Source organism: Nelumbo nucifera, chromosome 3 (assembly GCF_055504915.1).
Source record: "Nelumbo nucifera cultivar China Antique chromosome 3, China Antique-T2T, whole genome shotgun sequence".
NCBI lineage: Eukaryota > Viridiplantae > Streptophyta > Magnoliopsida > Proteales > Nelumbonaceae > Nelumbo > Nelumbo nucifera.
The window spans coordinates 6862142-6876040 of record NC_142651.1 but is presented as its reverse complement, the minus strand read 5'-3'; the positions used below and the strand labels follow the sequence as shown (position 1 = coordinate 6876040).

The 13899-nt window shown below is 42.7% G+C and overlaps 1 protein-coding gene across 7 annotated transcripts; it reads left to right on the top strand.

Moving 5' to 3' along the window:
• The first annotated feature begins 374 nt into the window (after window positions 1-374).
• On the top strand, window positions 375-6066 carry LOC104593045 (E3 ubiquitin-protein ligase RGLG2-like). 7 transcript variants are annotated; one of them, XM_010252698.3, is made up of 11 exons: window positions 631-999; window positions 1114-1237; window positions 3380-3464; window positions 3539-3679; window positions 3773-3886; window positions 3982-4079; window positions 4923-5002; window positions 5077-5199; window positions 5273-5409; window positions 5519-5666; window positions 5812-6066. In XM_010252698.3, the coding sequence occupies exons 2-9, from the start codon at window positions 1193-1195 to the stop codon at window positions 5277-5279; spliced, it is 693 nt and encodes a 230-aa protein (XP_010251000.1). In that variant the 5' UTR covers window positions 631-999; window positions 1114-1192; the 3' UTR covers window positions 5280-5409; window positions 5519-5666; window positions 5812-6066. The 7 variants fall into 7 exon arrangements, with proteins under 7 accessions (XP_019052557.1, XP_010250999.1, XP_088755767.1 ...); XM_010252697.3 differs by lacking the exons at window positions 5519-5666; window positions 5812-6066 and adding an exon at window positions 376-558 and having other exon boundaries at window positions 824-999; window positions 5077-5406; XM_088899641.1 differs by lacking the exons at window positions 5519-5666; window positions 5812-6066 and adding an exon at window positions 376-608 and having other exon boundaries at window positions 824-999; window positions 5077-5406.
• The last annotated feature ends 7833 nt before the right edge of the window (window positions 6067-13899 follow it).

Sequence of the window (13899 nt, the reverse complement as noted above, 5' to 3'; positions counted from 1 at the left end):
TATATTAAATATATATATAAAATATACATATAAATATATATACCGGTCGGTTCAGTTAATCGTCGGTTTTTTATAGGTTAACTGAAAACCGAACCGGTCCTTCAGTTTTTCAAAAATTCCAAACGAAAACCAAACCGACCAGTTCAATTAACCGCATTTTGCGATTCGGTTCAATTTTTTGGTTTTTCGGTTTTTCATGGACACCTCTAGCATTTTATGCATAAAAATGATCAAAGCAACACTTTTGTGTGGAAAACACTAGATAAGTGCACTTAAGTGGCATACCCCAAACGGACAACTCCTTAAGGTTTAGGGTTTTAGGGTTAGGAGTTTATGGGGTATAAGGGGTTCAGGGTATGGGGCTTAGAACTTTAGATATGAAATTTCAGAGGTAATCGGACGCACCATAGTAGGAGCCAAATAAAGACCGGGCTAGATCTAGATGGTTGAATCTTGTAAGAGTTGACAATTCGTTAGCGAGGATGCAACAGTTGCATGAAATGTCAGAGTTAAGCCGAGTACATCAAATAATCTCCGTGTGTTTTAAAGTTCAGACAGGTTTATTCCTTCTTCTGGGAATTGACACTACAGCTTTCTAAAAACTTGGAGTGAGTTTATCTTGATTGGTTTCTAGAACATTGATCTCATCAATCAATAATTGAAGTACCATTTTACTGCTCACCGATAATTATTAATATGATCATTGTTTTAATAGACCAGTCCAAATAAACTCAGAATAATCAGAAATGGGTATATATATTCACATTAGAAGTCGCTTCTTTTTCTTAGCTTTTAATACCAACGCGCTTTCTGTAATTTGCAGGACAACTTCCATTTTTTCCTGGAATTTTCTTTCTGTTTTGTTCCCTCTTTAATTCTAAATGGCACTGGAAAATGAATAGATAATAAAACGATGAGATGGAGGGTTGAATTCTAATCTGCACCCCAGCCATTTGTCTAATTTCAGGACAGACCAGATTTCAGTTTTCTCTTTTGTTGGTAATTTGAAGTTACAAGCTTTTAGTTTTTTTATTTTTTTGGAAATCGTGGTCTCTCTTCTTCGTAACTGTTTCTTGGTTTTCTTATTATGGAATGGTTTGTTTTGCTTTGTAGCTGGTGGTTTTGATTGCCAAAAGCAATAAATCGAATTGGTTAGTCTTGGAGAAGCCCGGGTATAACAAATACAAAGTTGATGGTGGCTCACACGATACCCGATAACTACAGTTCCTTAGAAGAGGTGAAAATCCCTTTTCTTTTTTGTTTTTCGAGTCTCATATATTGTTTTATTTGAGTGCATGAGATAGATCTACTTCATGTGCTGCAATTGCAAAGAAATTATTGATCCATTTCAAACCTCTATCTGGGTTGTCTATAGCCATCGGAGCTAATGGGCAAGAATCAATCCAACGAGAGTCAACGACTCAACTGGTCACAGTCTTTGTTTTTTCCCCTCTTTTAGTTTAGAGAACAAAGTTGTATACATTGGTGATCACCCCTGAAAGTTTCAATAAAAACTCATTAAGAGCCTCAAAATGAAAGGATCAAAACGAGTGTCTCAAGATATAGAAAAAGTGAACGAGTTGGACAGAGTTGACCTGGATTAGGCATTGAACACATACTTCATATGCACCTTTTCTATAGTCCTTCCATTGTTCCCTCTGCTCTGTCCATTTCTTTCTACTTCCTTTTTTGTAGTGGGAGAAAAAACATTGCTCATAGAACTGCTCACAGCAAAGAGATGATCATTCTTTTCAAAGATATGGGGATCTAGTTCCATGAAAAGTTTGTTTGGATGCCTAGAATGAAATGATTTCATTGTAGTTTTCATTTACATCTGAAATAGATCAATTTCTGGTTGTTAATTAAGATTAGAATGAGGTCGTTTGGGCTTTCCTGAAAATGGATTTGTTCACAGTTTCTGTTATCATCTTTGACTTGACTGAAATAGTGACGAAGTTTGTGTTCATATACTATGCAAAACTAAAAACAAATGATTCTAGTTTATGTAGTGTCAAAATAGGAAAATACTTGGAAAACAGACACATAAATTAAGGGTTACAAATAGTTGGATTGGGATATTGTAGCCAATTGCATTTGAGCCTCCCTAGGCTTGAAATCAAGATTTGGCAAACAAAATGGGATCTGCAATTTTGCTGTTTGCACCTATTCTATAAATTCTTTTCAGATGGGATCAAATGAAAAAACATGTCTCACATATCTCACTTTACTAGTTATCATGATGAAAATTTGTCCTCTCATGGATCACAAAATCATACACTTACAGTATGAAAAGTAATTAGGCAATAGCAGATAATGATTGGGATGGGTATAACTGAAATTTTATCTAGAATTGTTACTTCATTTACATGAAATTATACTGCAACAATATCAAGGAAAATCTGGAAAAAGGAACATCTTCATGCACCAAATTGTATTCATGAGTGAAATCAACTTTTAAGTTCTTACTTTTTTTACTAATATTTTCCACATATCAACATGCATCGCCTATTGTTGTGTAAATTAATCTTATTAGGGTACTTATATAAGTGTATTCATGTGCAAAATATTGGAAACCACCTTAGGTTAAACATATGGCCATTACAGTTCCAAATGTCCATGGACCTGCTGCCATCCTCATGGGGTGCTGGGATCCATCACATAATTTTCTTATATACAGTTTCTAACTAGCAGTTTGCACCTCCAGTGGCAATGTAGTCAACATGCAATCTGCTCAAGGGCTTCATTTTTTTTTTTAATTCTTCCTTTAGTGGTGAGAACTGCTAGTTTTTTAGGTCTTTCATCCAGGAAATGATAGGTTGGTGCATTGAATTTTCTAGAATTTGTAAAATGGAAAAGCCTAAGTACTCCATGTGAGAAAATTATGAATGGGAATATTCCCACTTTTGCTGATGGGTATGGGTGTTGTAAACAAGAAAAAGTATCACAATTATACAATATTAATCTTCTTAAGGCTGACTTTATTTCTATATAAAGGTGATGGAAAACAAAAGTTTTGGTTTTAAAAGGCCCAAAAGTATAACTAAACTTTTTCAGGTTTAATTTTTTTCAAAATCTACTATAGAGAAGGAGCCTAATAGGAAATTCAATGGAATTAAGATTTTAGTTCTTGTTTGTAACTTTGTAATAAGCACGCATGGACTAGAACAGTTGTTTTTGCTGAAGTTATGTTAAGGTAATTAAGATATCTTGAGGATCTGTCATTGTTTGTTTAATTTTTGATTAGTAAGAAATTACTGATTATACAAAATCTACAATTTTGCTTTTTGATTGCTGATTGACTAAACTTGAATGGTTCAGAATTTTTTATTCTTCAATCATGTTATAATGGTGAGATGACCAAGTACCTACCTCTCTTCAGGTCACTGAGGCTCTTGCACGAGCCGGGCTTGAGTATTCTAATCTCATTATTGGTATTGATTTCACAAAAAGCAATGAGTGGACAGGTTTGCTCTCATCTATATGCTTTTGAGATTCTTTTATTTAGTAAACAACATGCTTAACATGCAATGAAAACTAGGTAAAATGTCATTCAACCATCCGAACCAGCACCATATTGGAGACACTCAAAATCCATATGAGCAAGCAATATCAATTATTGGGAGAACCTTAAGTGCATTCGATGAAGATAACTTGATTCCCTGCTTTGGATTTGGAGATGGTAGTTTCTTTTGAAAATGTGTATTAGCAACTTGATTGGTAGATTTTATCTGGATAAAGGAGATAATGGTGTCCCTCTTGTCAACTTTGGCAGCTTTAACACAAGATCAAGGCATCTTCAGTTTCTATCCAGATGAGAGATCTTGTGTTGGATTTGAGGAGGTCTTGGTGCGTTACAGACAATTAGTCCCCCATCTACAATTAGCAGGTTGATATTTAGTTCTCTTCCTTGCGTTATTTTTGTTTTGAATAAATTAACTGTTTTGATTCTTATCAAATATGGTTTTCCATTATCTTGTGCAGGACCAACATCATTTGCACCCATCATTGAAATGGCTATGACTATTGTTGAACAAAGTGGTGGTCAGCACCATGCTTTGTTGATAATTGCTGATGGGCAAGTATATTTTCTATCATTCATTCTTTTTAAAAGGCCATTACCTGATGCTGGTCCCAGAAATTTAGGATAATGGACCTAATCTTATGGTATCTTTCTTCCACAAAGTGGTTATTTTCAGACTCAAACCCACGTTCATATGCTTGTCAACCTAAGGTTTTATCATTGCACCAAGCAATGCTTCAGATTCTATTAAGTTTGAAAAAGGAACTTTGCTCTTGAAGGAATGTTGTTTTTGCATGAATTTTGAACTGACTTCTGATTTGGTAGCTCAGTCGTATTCTTATATTGGATTCTAACACCACGGATCAAGCATTATACAAGAAGATATTATGGGCAATATACTTGCTAGGATGCTTTCTTTTTACATAATTTGTATAATATTGATTGTGAGACCCAGGATCATACAACCTAGTTGAATAAAAAGTAATAGTTTGCAAGTCTAGAAAATAGATTGAAATCCAACAATAAGAAAAACAAATTGTATTAGTTTTGCAATAAAATTATAGAATAATCAGAAGTTGTAACTAAGCACTAAAAGGGAGAGAAATTGAAAGGCCAGAATTGGTCTTTTTGTATATAAAACACAATTTAGCCAATTGTGGAATGCATTTATGTTGTAAGGGAGCACTAAAAGGTTAACTGAAACACACTCAAGATGGAAATTTTCCCATGGATATGTTCTATTGTTGCTGATTCCAGGTCTTTGAACAGTAGAACAATATAATCGGCAATTTACTTACAATGACAAGCTTGATTATGCCTTAACATGCGTAGGTGGATTGCCAATCATGAATATCCTACCATTTCAAGGAGTGCGAATCTGAAAGAAACCTTTTCTTCACAGGTAACAAGGAGTGTTGAGACAGAACATGGGCAACTAAGTCCACAGGAACAAAAAACTGTAGATGCAATTGTAGAAGCCAGGTAATGACCTATGTTCTTTACTGGATTTTTCTTGGCAATTCACATTCTTAAATACTTCTCTTTTCTTTTTTCAGTAAATTCCCCTTGTCAATTATTTTAGTTGGAGTTGGGGACGGACCTTGGGACATGATGAGAGAATTCGATGATAACATCCCTGCCCGTGCCTTTGATAACTTCCAGATACTATGCTTTATTTGGTACTTTTCATTCTGCTATTTGTAATATCTGCCATTTATGAATTGAAGACAAAAACTTCTTTTGCTTGTTCAGTTTGTAAATTTTACAGAAATCATGTTAAAGAATATCCCAATTCAGAAAAAAGAGGTAGAGTTTGCTCTGGCAGCCTTGATGGAAATACCATCTCAATATGAAGCAGCAATGGTGCTTGGTATATTGGGGTATTAAAGGTACTTGTTCGGCATCGCTTTTGATGTTCTCACTCAGTATGAAAGTTGTGCTAGTCTTAGATGCTATATTTTAACTGACCTATTCTTTCTATTTTCCATTCTCAAGCAGTCACCCAAGAGGGGAATCTCCTGATAGGGTTCCTTTGCCCACACCTCTTTATGATGGACCTTCATCCTTGCAGCAGAATGGACATTCTTACAGTGAACATGACATATCTCTTGTCACGGCTCCCCCTAGTGCTGTCTTTGATGACTTGGTACACAGTCCATTACCAGAATAAGTGTTCCCCCTTCTTCTTGATAGAGATTAGAGGAAAATGCAATTGATTGCATATATCTTGTTGTTGAGTTATGAGCGTTGTGGCAAGAATTGATATATTCTTTTCTAATGGGTTTGTACAGGAATGCCCCATCTGCATTACTGATCGGATGGACATGGCCTTTGGTTGTGGGCATCAGGCAATGCAGCTCTGTAATTCTCCAGTTATTAGGCTACTTTGAACAACTGGAAAGATATTTAGTTAATATGTTATAATTAATTTTTAGCAGACGTGTTGCAAGTGCGGTGAAGAACTTCAATTTTGCCCTATCTGCCGAAAATCAATTGAAATCAGAATAAAGCTATATTGAAGATGTTATACTGACAAATGCACAAAGTTTGAAAATAGTATGGTGTTGGTTTGGTAAATTAGATGGTGCATTTTTTGATACATTGAGAAGAGATCCAAGAAATTGAGAATTATAGTGTATTTTGATAATGAGAAAAATCTGCATTGCATGGGGTGGTGTACATTGTTGAAAATGTTATTCAAAATTCAACATTCTGATACATAGCACTTCAAAGTAATAAAATATCAAACTAGACAACCAGAACCATGAAGCATTAATGCTCAAGAACATAATAGATCTGAAACACATTAACCTGCAAGTTACAGATGCTGGACTTTGTGAAGATAATATTGATGTTAGAATCCTACCTATATTTTTATAAGTCAGTACTGTTGAGATTATTAGGGTGGATTTCTAGCCCGTTTCAGTTACTTACAAATGACAGATATTATTGGATTGCGTCTGGGCTAGAGTTGTCAATGCATCAGGTCTGGTCTGGGACAGGTTGGACCCAGTCCCGAACTGATAAGAAAATTATGTAGAGCCAGTCCTGAAGCAGACCCTATAGGGTCTATAATACCAGACCTGGAACCAAAATGATTATTAATTAGGCTAACCGAGTTGAGCTGATAAGATCCAAATACATTTAACATCTATAATTACCTATAAACCTGCTTATATGTTAATTAAACTGGCACTTTTTACCATTTTAGACACAAAGTTTAACAAAAAATTGGCCTGGGCCTGAAAACTTGGGTTGGGCTGGAGTTAGTCTTAAAGCAGTTTAAGCCCAAATTGAACCAAGTCTGATGCAACATGAACTATATTTATGTTAATGAATATATGTATACAGGAAAAATGTCATATAACATTTTACCCTGTACATTCTAGGGTATATTCACTAATCACATTCCATTTCTATGTTGGGAACTTGGGGTAAAACCGTAAAAGTGCCAAACATGAGTATGATGGCTTTCAGCTCCAGACCTAATCAATGTGCACAAGCTGGAGCCTAGTTGCTGAATGCTGATAAAAAAAAAGAAAGCTGGAGCCTAGTTATATTAGGTTTAACTTGGGCCGAACTTGGATCGGCAAAGTTGGGCATTGACTTCAGGTTGGACTGGGATTGAGCATGAGGTCAAGCTTGGTTTGAATTTTAAGCCCAGCCCAATCGGCCCAAGTTAGCGGCCAATTAGGATAGAATTGAAACGACAAAATAGTTCAGATTGAGGTCTGCAGATCCAAATTTTTTAATCGATAAAACCAAATTGTCGGCATGCAATAAGAGAAATATGTAATGTGAAAGCTTAGAATTTAAGAAAGCAAGCATACTACGTCACCATATGTGGTATGAAAATAAAAGTGCCTAATAAAAAAAGTATTGGAGAGTTGGGCTGTTGTGGTGGACATCTCAGCCAGATGACCCTATCCCACCTACATCCTTGACCCACTCCAATCCAGCTTTTCAAAAGCCCAACACCCGCATATTTCTGTCATTCTGTGTCGTGATCCACTGCTTGAAGTCGGGGGTCTTTCTGCCACCTGGACAACGACTAATTCTATGCGGGACCATTAGTCTAAATTGAGACCGGATCTGCTCCTCACACTTGGCGTCTCACACACACATCCTACCATGCATTGGGAACATCTCCCATACTTATCAATTATTATTCATGGGAGATGTTCTCAATGCACGGTGGATGTGCATGTGAGGTGCCCATTTGTGAGGAATAGATTCCGTCTTGTCTAAATTTGGATTTGGTCTTCAAAGAGCACGTCTCATACCAATCTCACAACGCATTTGGGCCCCGTTTGGTTCGCGGGAATAAGAGTCTGGAATCAGAATCGGAATAGTCCATTCTAATTCCAACTATTTAGTTGGGTGGAATCGGAATTCCACTTCCATTCCTTCTGGAATGGCATTCCCCCCATTTGATAGAATGGTCATCCCTTGACCCTCCCTTGGGAATGAAATCCTATTCCAATTCCCATTCCTTTTTAAACCAAACAGATTATGGGAATGGACCATTCCGATTCCAGAGGATTTCAATTCCGATTCTGATTCCAACTGCGAACCAAATGGATCCTCATATTTGTCACAGTTGCATCTAATGGAACATTCCTTATACCAACCTCATAGCACTTACAGCCACACATCGGGAACAATGGAATATCACCCGTACGATAAGGGTGTTAATTAGATCTGATTTGGTCTAATCCAATCCCATGGACACTTTGAATCATTTCAGATCGATCCAATTCAATGTATGAACCGGGTCTGATCACCTATCAACGAAAGACATTCCAACATCCTATCAACATGATCCGACACTATATATCTCATACACGAGGAATCCCAGTCTCATGATAAGATGTGTGGTATCAAATCTTATTGATAGAATACTGGAACTTGTTTTGTTGATAGATGATCCCTTGAGGTATGGACCAATCTGTTCAAATTGATTTTAATTCAGATTGGTTTCAACTCAAACTTGGTCCATTGACACTTGTACTCTTATCTTCTATCAATATATCAGACACTTGTACTCTTATCTTCCTACCATTGGGCGTTCAATTCCTCTCTCTCCCCCTGTCTTCCTCCCATCACCGTTGTAACTCTCAACAACGGCGATTGATGGTGCGCAATCCGGCTGGTCCTACTTGTCAACAACCTTGCCTCTAAACGGACCTACAGGGAGCCTGAAACGGAGAATATGAGGAAGCTCCGGGGTGAACCCGATATGAATGCTCCGAAGCTTAAGTTAGAATTCTCTCAAAGGCAAGATAAAACCAGATGGCGCAAAGTTCACATACATTGTTCTTGGAGGGTAGGGAGCCTTTTATAACCACCTCGTTCACTCACTTCTAAGCTTCTGTCAGGTCGGGTATGATCACCTCTGGGCTCCTGCCTGTTCGGGTGTCATCCCCTCTGCTGGACAGAACCGCCACTGCTCTCTTTGTCGGAGCCGTCTCTACGACTGGCGATGACGGTGGCAGGTGGCCGTTGAAATGCGGCTGTCAAGTGTCATATCCCAAGTCAGTCAGGTGCGCCGCCCTTGGATACGGACCCCCTTGGTGTCAGGTATGGTACGTTTGTTCAGTTCGGCGTCCTGGAGGCGAAGTGCTGGAGTGGCGAGCAAGGTGAAGTCTTGAGTTCGGATAGGGGAGTGTCCCAAATTGCCATCAGGCGGGCCAGTTCGGGTCATTGCCTTGTGTGAGGCTCGGGGCCTAAGGGAGACTTCGGGCTCCTTGTAGGGAGTTCGGACTGCTGGTAGGGAGTTCGGACTGCTGGTAGGGAATTCGGACTGCTGGTTCCTCCCTTTGGTGCTCGCGCCCTGGGCGCGCTGTTGTGCCGAGTTATTTGCCTTTGCCACGTGTTGAGTGATTACGAGGTCGGGCCAAATTTTCCTTCATCAATTGCCCCCCATTCCTCGTGCTAAGGGTCTTGCCTTGGCGCGGGGAGTTCGCAAGGTGGCAGGTGGATTTTGTCCCATACTTCGAATCTCGGTTGACTGATAGCGCGAGGTGCGTTGTTAGGGTTCTTTGGGTTTCTTCGAGCGCCCAAAAGGCGGGAAACGCGCCGACCTGCCTACAAATGCTGACAGACGTGATAGCGCGCGCTTTATTTCAAAAATTCAAAAAGCGCGCCGCTGGGAGACGTGACAGCAGGCGTCTTTTCAAATTTTGAAAACGTGTCGCTGCCGCCTTTAATGTGAGGAGACATGCGTTGGTGTTCTGTCAGTTTCAGAAAGATGTGCGTCGGCACTCTGTCAATTTCAAAAAGACGTGCGCCAATCACGTCTCGATCTCAGGGGAAGTGCGGTCAACGCGACTGCAGGCCGTCGGATTGGCTTTGATCTGTGCTATTGCTTCTCGGTCACTATGGGTATAAATAGTGAGGGACCCCAGTCACTTTGTCACTTCTGTGCTTTGCCTCTTGAGCTCGCGTCCAGGCTTTCACTTCGCGTTCAAGGTTTTTGCTCGTTCAAGTTCCCGTAGTCTTGTTCAAGCTTTTTTCCGGGTGAGTACCTTCCTGGAATCCACCTTCTCTCCTCGATGTCTAGCTCGGATATCTCAGACGGTTCTTCAAGTGGGTCAAATGCAGGTTCTATGAACTGAGTTGCATCCCCTGATAGTCCTAGCGAGCCGGAGATAGAGTTCGAACCCGTAGGTCGAGTCGCCTTGGGTAGTTTGGCGTCCACCTCTCGTCGGGGTCGGACGTTAGACAAGTTTGGCCCCTCGACCATGACGCCAGAGGGGCTCCAATCCCTTATTACCTATTACCATTTGCTTGGGGAGTACGCTTATTTCATACCTTCAGGTAGCTTTCCTTGGGAACACGAACCTGATGAGATCGTGATATTCCGGGAGCAGCTCGCTGCGGGGCTGCGGTTGCCTTTCCATCCCCTCCTTGTCGAGGTCTTGAATCACTTTGGCATTATGGTCGGCCAGCTTCACCCGAACTCCATTCGCAATTTGGTGGGGACAATCTCCCTATTTTGCGAACAGGGCTTTCCTTTAGACTTGGAGATCTTCTCTTCCATCTTAATGCTTAAGAAGCAAGTGGGTCTCCTCCCCGGGCGTAGGCGGGCGTATTACCTGTCTCCTCGCCCGGGTTTTAAGCTTTTACATGAACTTCCTAACAAGGTCCCGGCGTGGAAGTGGGACTACTTCGGGGTGCGAAGTGTGCTGGGGTGGCCGTTTCAGACCGGGTGGGGGATGACCGCCCCTGACTCCGGTGTTACGCTTGACAAAGAGACGGTGAAGGGCCTCCGGCAATGAGCGCGGCTTGGGATAAAGCGCCAACAGTATCTGACGGAGGCCAAGCTCATTGCGGCCGGCCTGAGTTCGGGTAGGTTCCTTACTTAGAGGTTCTATTTTGCTCTGTCTCTTGCTTTTTTCTGATGCCGAACTCTTTTTACAGGTGTGATGGACTCAGGAAGGACTCGTGGTGGGCACTTGTTTAAAGGCATGAAGAGGAGGAAGCGAGTCGCCAAGCGAACTCGCGTCGAGCTGCCCCGGGATGTGGAGCCCGAGGTACCAGACTACCCGTCAGAGGATCCGCCCAGGGAGCCCGAGATGGCTTCTCCAATGCAAGAAGCGACAGGGGGCCCGTATGCTGAGACTACTTTCACGGGGGCTCCCACCTACTCTGGTGCTCCTACCTACTCTGGTGCTCCTACTTACTCTGTGTCTGCTCATACGCGAGCTGGGCCCTCGGGCTCGGGGGCCCCAAGGGAATTCAGGAGTGTGTTGTCTCCGACCCACGGTCTTCAAAAGAGTAAGAAGGCCATTTTCCCTAAGGAGGTCACGGCGTGGACTGATCTCCCTCTGCACCAGGTGGCCTGTCGTGCTGTTACTCATGCTATGGTGGTAAGTCAGACTTTTTTATCGAGCTCTTTTGCTTTTATCCTTCTTGTTGTCGTTCTTTTGATCACTTGTTCTTTCTTTTTGGTAGGTGAACTCTTTTATCCATGCCTTGGTGGCCCAGGTGGAAAGGAGCTCGAGGCAGGCGTGAGCTGCCGAAGAGGCTCTTCGTGCTGCCGAGACGACTTCCCGAGCTGCTGAGGCGGCTGCTCGTGCTGTAGAGGCCAAGCAGGCGAGGTCTCAGAGAGATGCCGAGGCCATGGGAGTCGTAGTGAAGCACATGAGGACATTAGGGAGATGACGCAGATATTTTCTCAAGGTATTGAAGATGCCAAGAAGAAGGCTGTCGATGAGTACATCGTCTCGTCGAGCTTTGACGACCTAATGGTGGACTCGTACCGAAGGGGTTTCAAGCTAAGCCGATGGATGATCCGGAATACGTACCCCGAGCTCGATATCAGTGCCATATCCACTTCGCGCATAACTCAGGAGATGGCCAATGCTGCTGATGGTGAGCCATATTCCGAGGGCGAGGCAGGGCCTTCGGGTATCGTTGAAGTGCCTTCCGATAATGACGAAGTAGCTCCGGGCCTGTAAATTTTTTTTTTTTCGAAATGTACTCCCTTATTTTGAAATGGAATGACTTTTCTTTTGGTTAAGTGTTGGTTGTTCTTTCTCCCGAACTGAACGTATTTGCCGAACTGACCATACGTCCGGTCTGTTTCTTGCCCGGGTTACCGCACTCGCGCGACCTGTTTTGGAGTTAACTGTCTCTGAGATGTCGATGTCCCCATTAGCTCGTTGTTTCCATTTCGCCTTTGGCTGACTTTTCTTTGCTTGTCTATGCTAAGGTTCCTTCGTTAGCTCGGCATCCTAGCCCTTAGGCTTTGGTGGCGATTTTATCCACTTCGCTTGGTGGTCTATAGGTAGTATCGCCTTAAGTTGACGATGTTCCATCATCGGGGTACTTGCTTACCCTCTAAGGTTTCGAGCTCGTATGCCCCCTTGAGTGCTTTCTTTACTTTGTAGTGTCCTTCCCAATTTGGTCCAAATTTGCCCACGCCGGGTTCGGGTACCATGATCTTACGGAGAACCAGGTCACCGACGCGGAAGCTCCGCTTCTTTACTCTGGCGTTGTAGTACCGAGCTACTTTTTGCTGGTAGGTCGTTGTTCGGATGTGCGTGAGGTCTCTTACCTCATTCAATAGGTCGAGGTTGGTGCGTAACTCGTCTCCGTTTGTCTGATCGTCATATGCTTCTAGTCGCAGTGTAGGTATTTTGATTTCCGCCGGGATCACCGCTTCAGTGCCGTAGGTGAGGTTAAAGGGGGTCTCTCCCGTGGCGGTTTTTTCCGTAGTTCGATGAGCCCATAGAACACTTGGTAGCTCGTTCGCCCACAACCTTTTAGCTCGGTCTAGTCGTGCTTTCAGTCCGCGGAGGATGGCTCTGTTCATTACTTCTGTCTGACCATTTGCCTGCGGGTGTGCAACCGATGTGAAGTTCTGACGAATTCCCATATCTTGGCACCATTCTTGTCGGAGATCAGTACCCGAGGTAGCCCAAAGTGACATACTATGTTCTTCCAAAAGAAGTTCTGTATGTTTCGGGCTGTGACTGTTGCCAGAGGTTCAGCTTCTATCCACTTTGTGAAGTAATCTACAGCCACCACTAGGAACTTTCTCCCACATGTTGCTGGCGGGAATGGCCCCAGGAGGTCGATGCCTCATTGTGGAAAGGGCCATGGACTGGTGAGGTACTTGAGGTCAGCAGCAGGCTGATGGTGGATATTGGCATGCTTTTGACACTTGTCGCATTTTCTGACGAGCTCGACGGTTTCTGCCTTCATCGTTGGCCAGTAGTATCATTGTCGAAGTGCCTTTTGGGCGAGGGCTCTGCCCCCCAGGTGTTCGCCGCACAGACCTTCATGAGTGTCGCGGAGTACGAGCTCAGCTTTGGCAGGTCGCAAGCAACGCAGGTAGGAGAGCGTGTAGGACCATCGGTACAACCGTTCGTCTATTATGACGTATTTGGCTGCCTGACGTTGCACCCTGCCTTTCTGGCTGCATTGCGGTCCGCAGGGAGGGTTCCATCTAGCAAGAAGCTCGCGAGTGGGTCGATCCAGCTTGGCTCTGCTTCAAGGACGGGAGCGACCTCCTCTGCCCCACCGAGAATGCTAGGCCGAGGTAAGTCCTCTATGTACACGGTTCTCATGGTGTTGTGACTCGTGCTAGCACCGAACTGGGGATCTCGGGCTCGACCGGCCCAGGGGCTTCGAGGCTAAACGTGCACTCGGCGATAAAATTTGCTAAGGCTTGGGCCTTCATAGCCGTTCTTGGCTTGTACTGGAGGTCGTACTCGCTGAGTTCGATGACCCGTTTCGTCAGTCGACCGGAAACCTCAGGCTTGAGTAAAACTTGCCTCAGAGGTTTGTTAGTCAAGACGATGACAGTGTGAGCCTGGAAGTATGGGCGGAGTTTCCGAGCTGCTATCACCAATGCGTATGCTAGCTTTTCT

Coding starts and splice junctions, on each gene's coding strand:
- LOC104593045 (XM_019197012.2), top strand. CDS start 1,193: ATGGTGGCTCACACGATACCCGATAACTACAGTTCCTTAGAAGAG. Junction 1,238..3,379: donor ACTACAGTTCCTTAGAAGAG/GTGAAAATCCCT, acceptor ACCTCTCTTCAG/GTCACTGAGGCTCTTGCACG. Junction 3,680..3,772: donor CTGCTTTGGATTTGGAGATG/GTAGTTTCTTTT, acceptor CAACTTTGGCAG/CTTTAACACAAGATCAAGGC.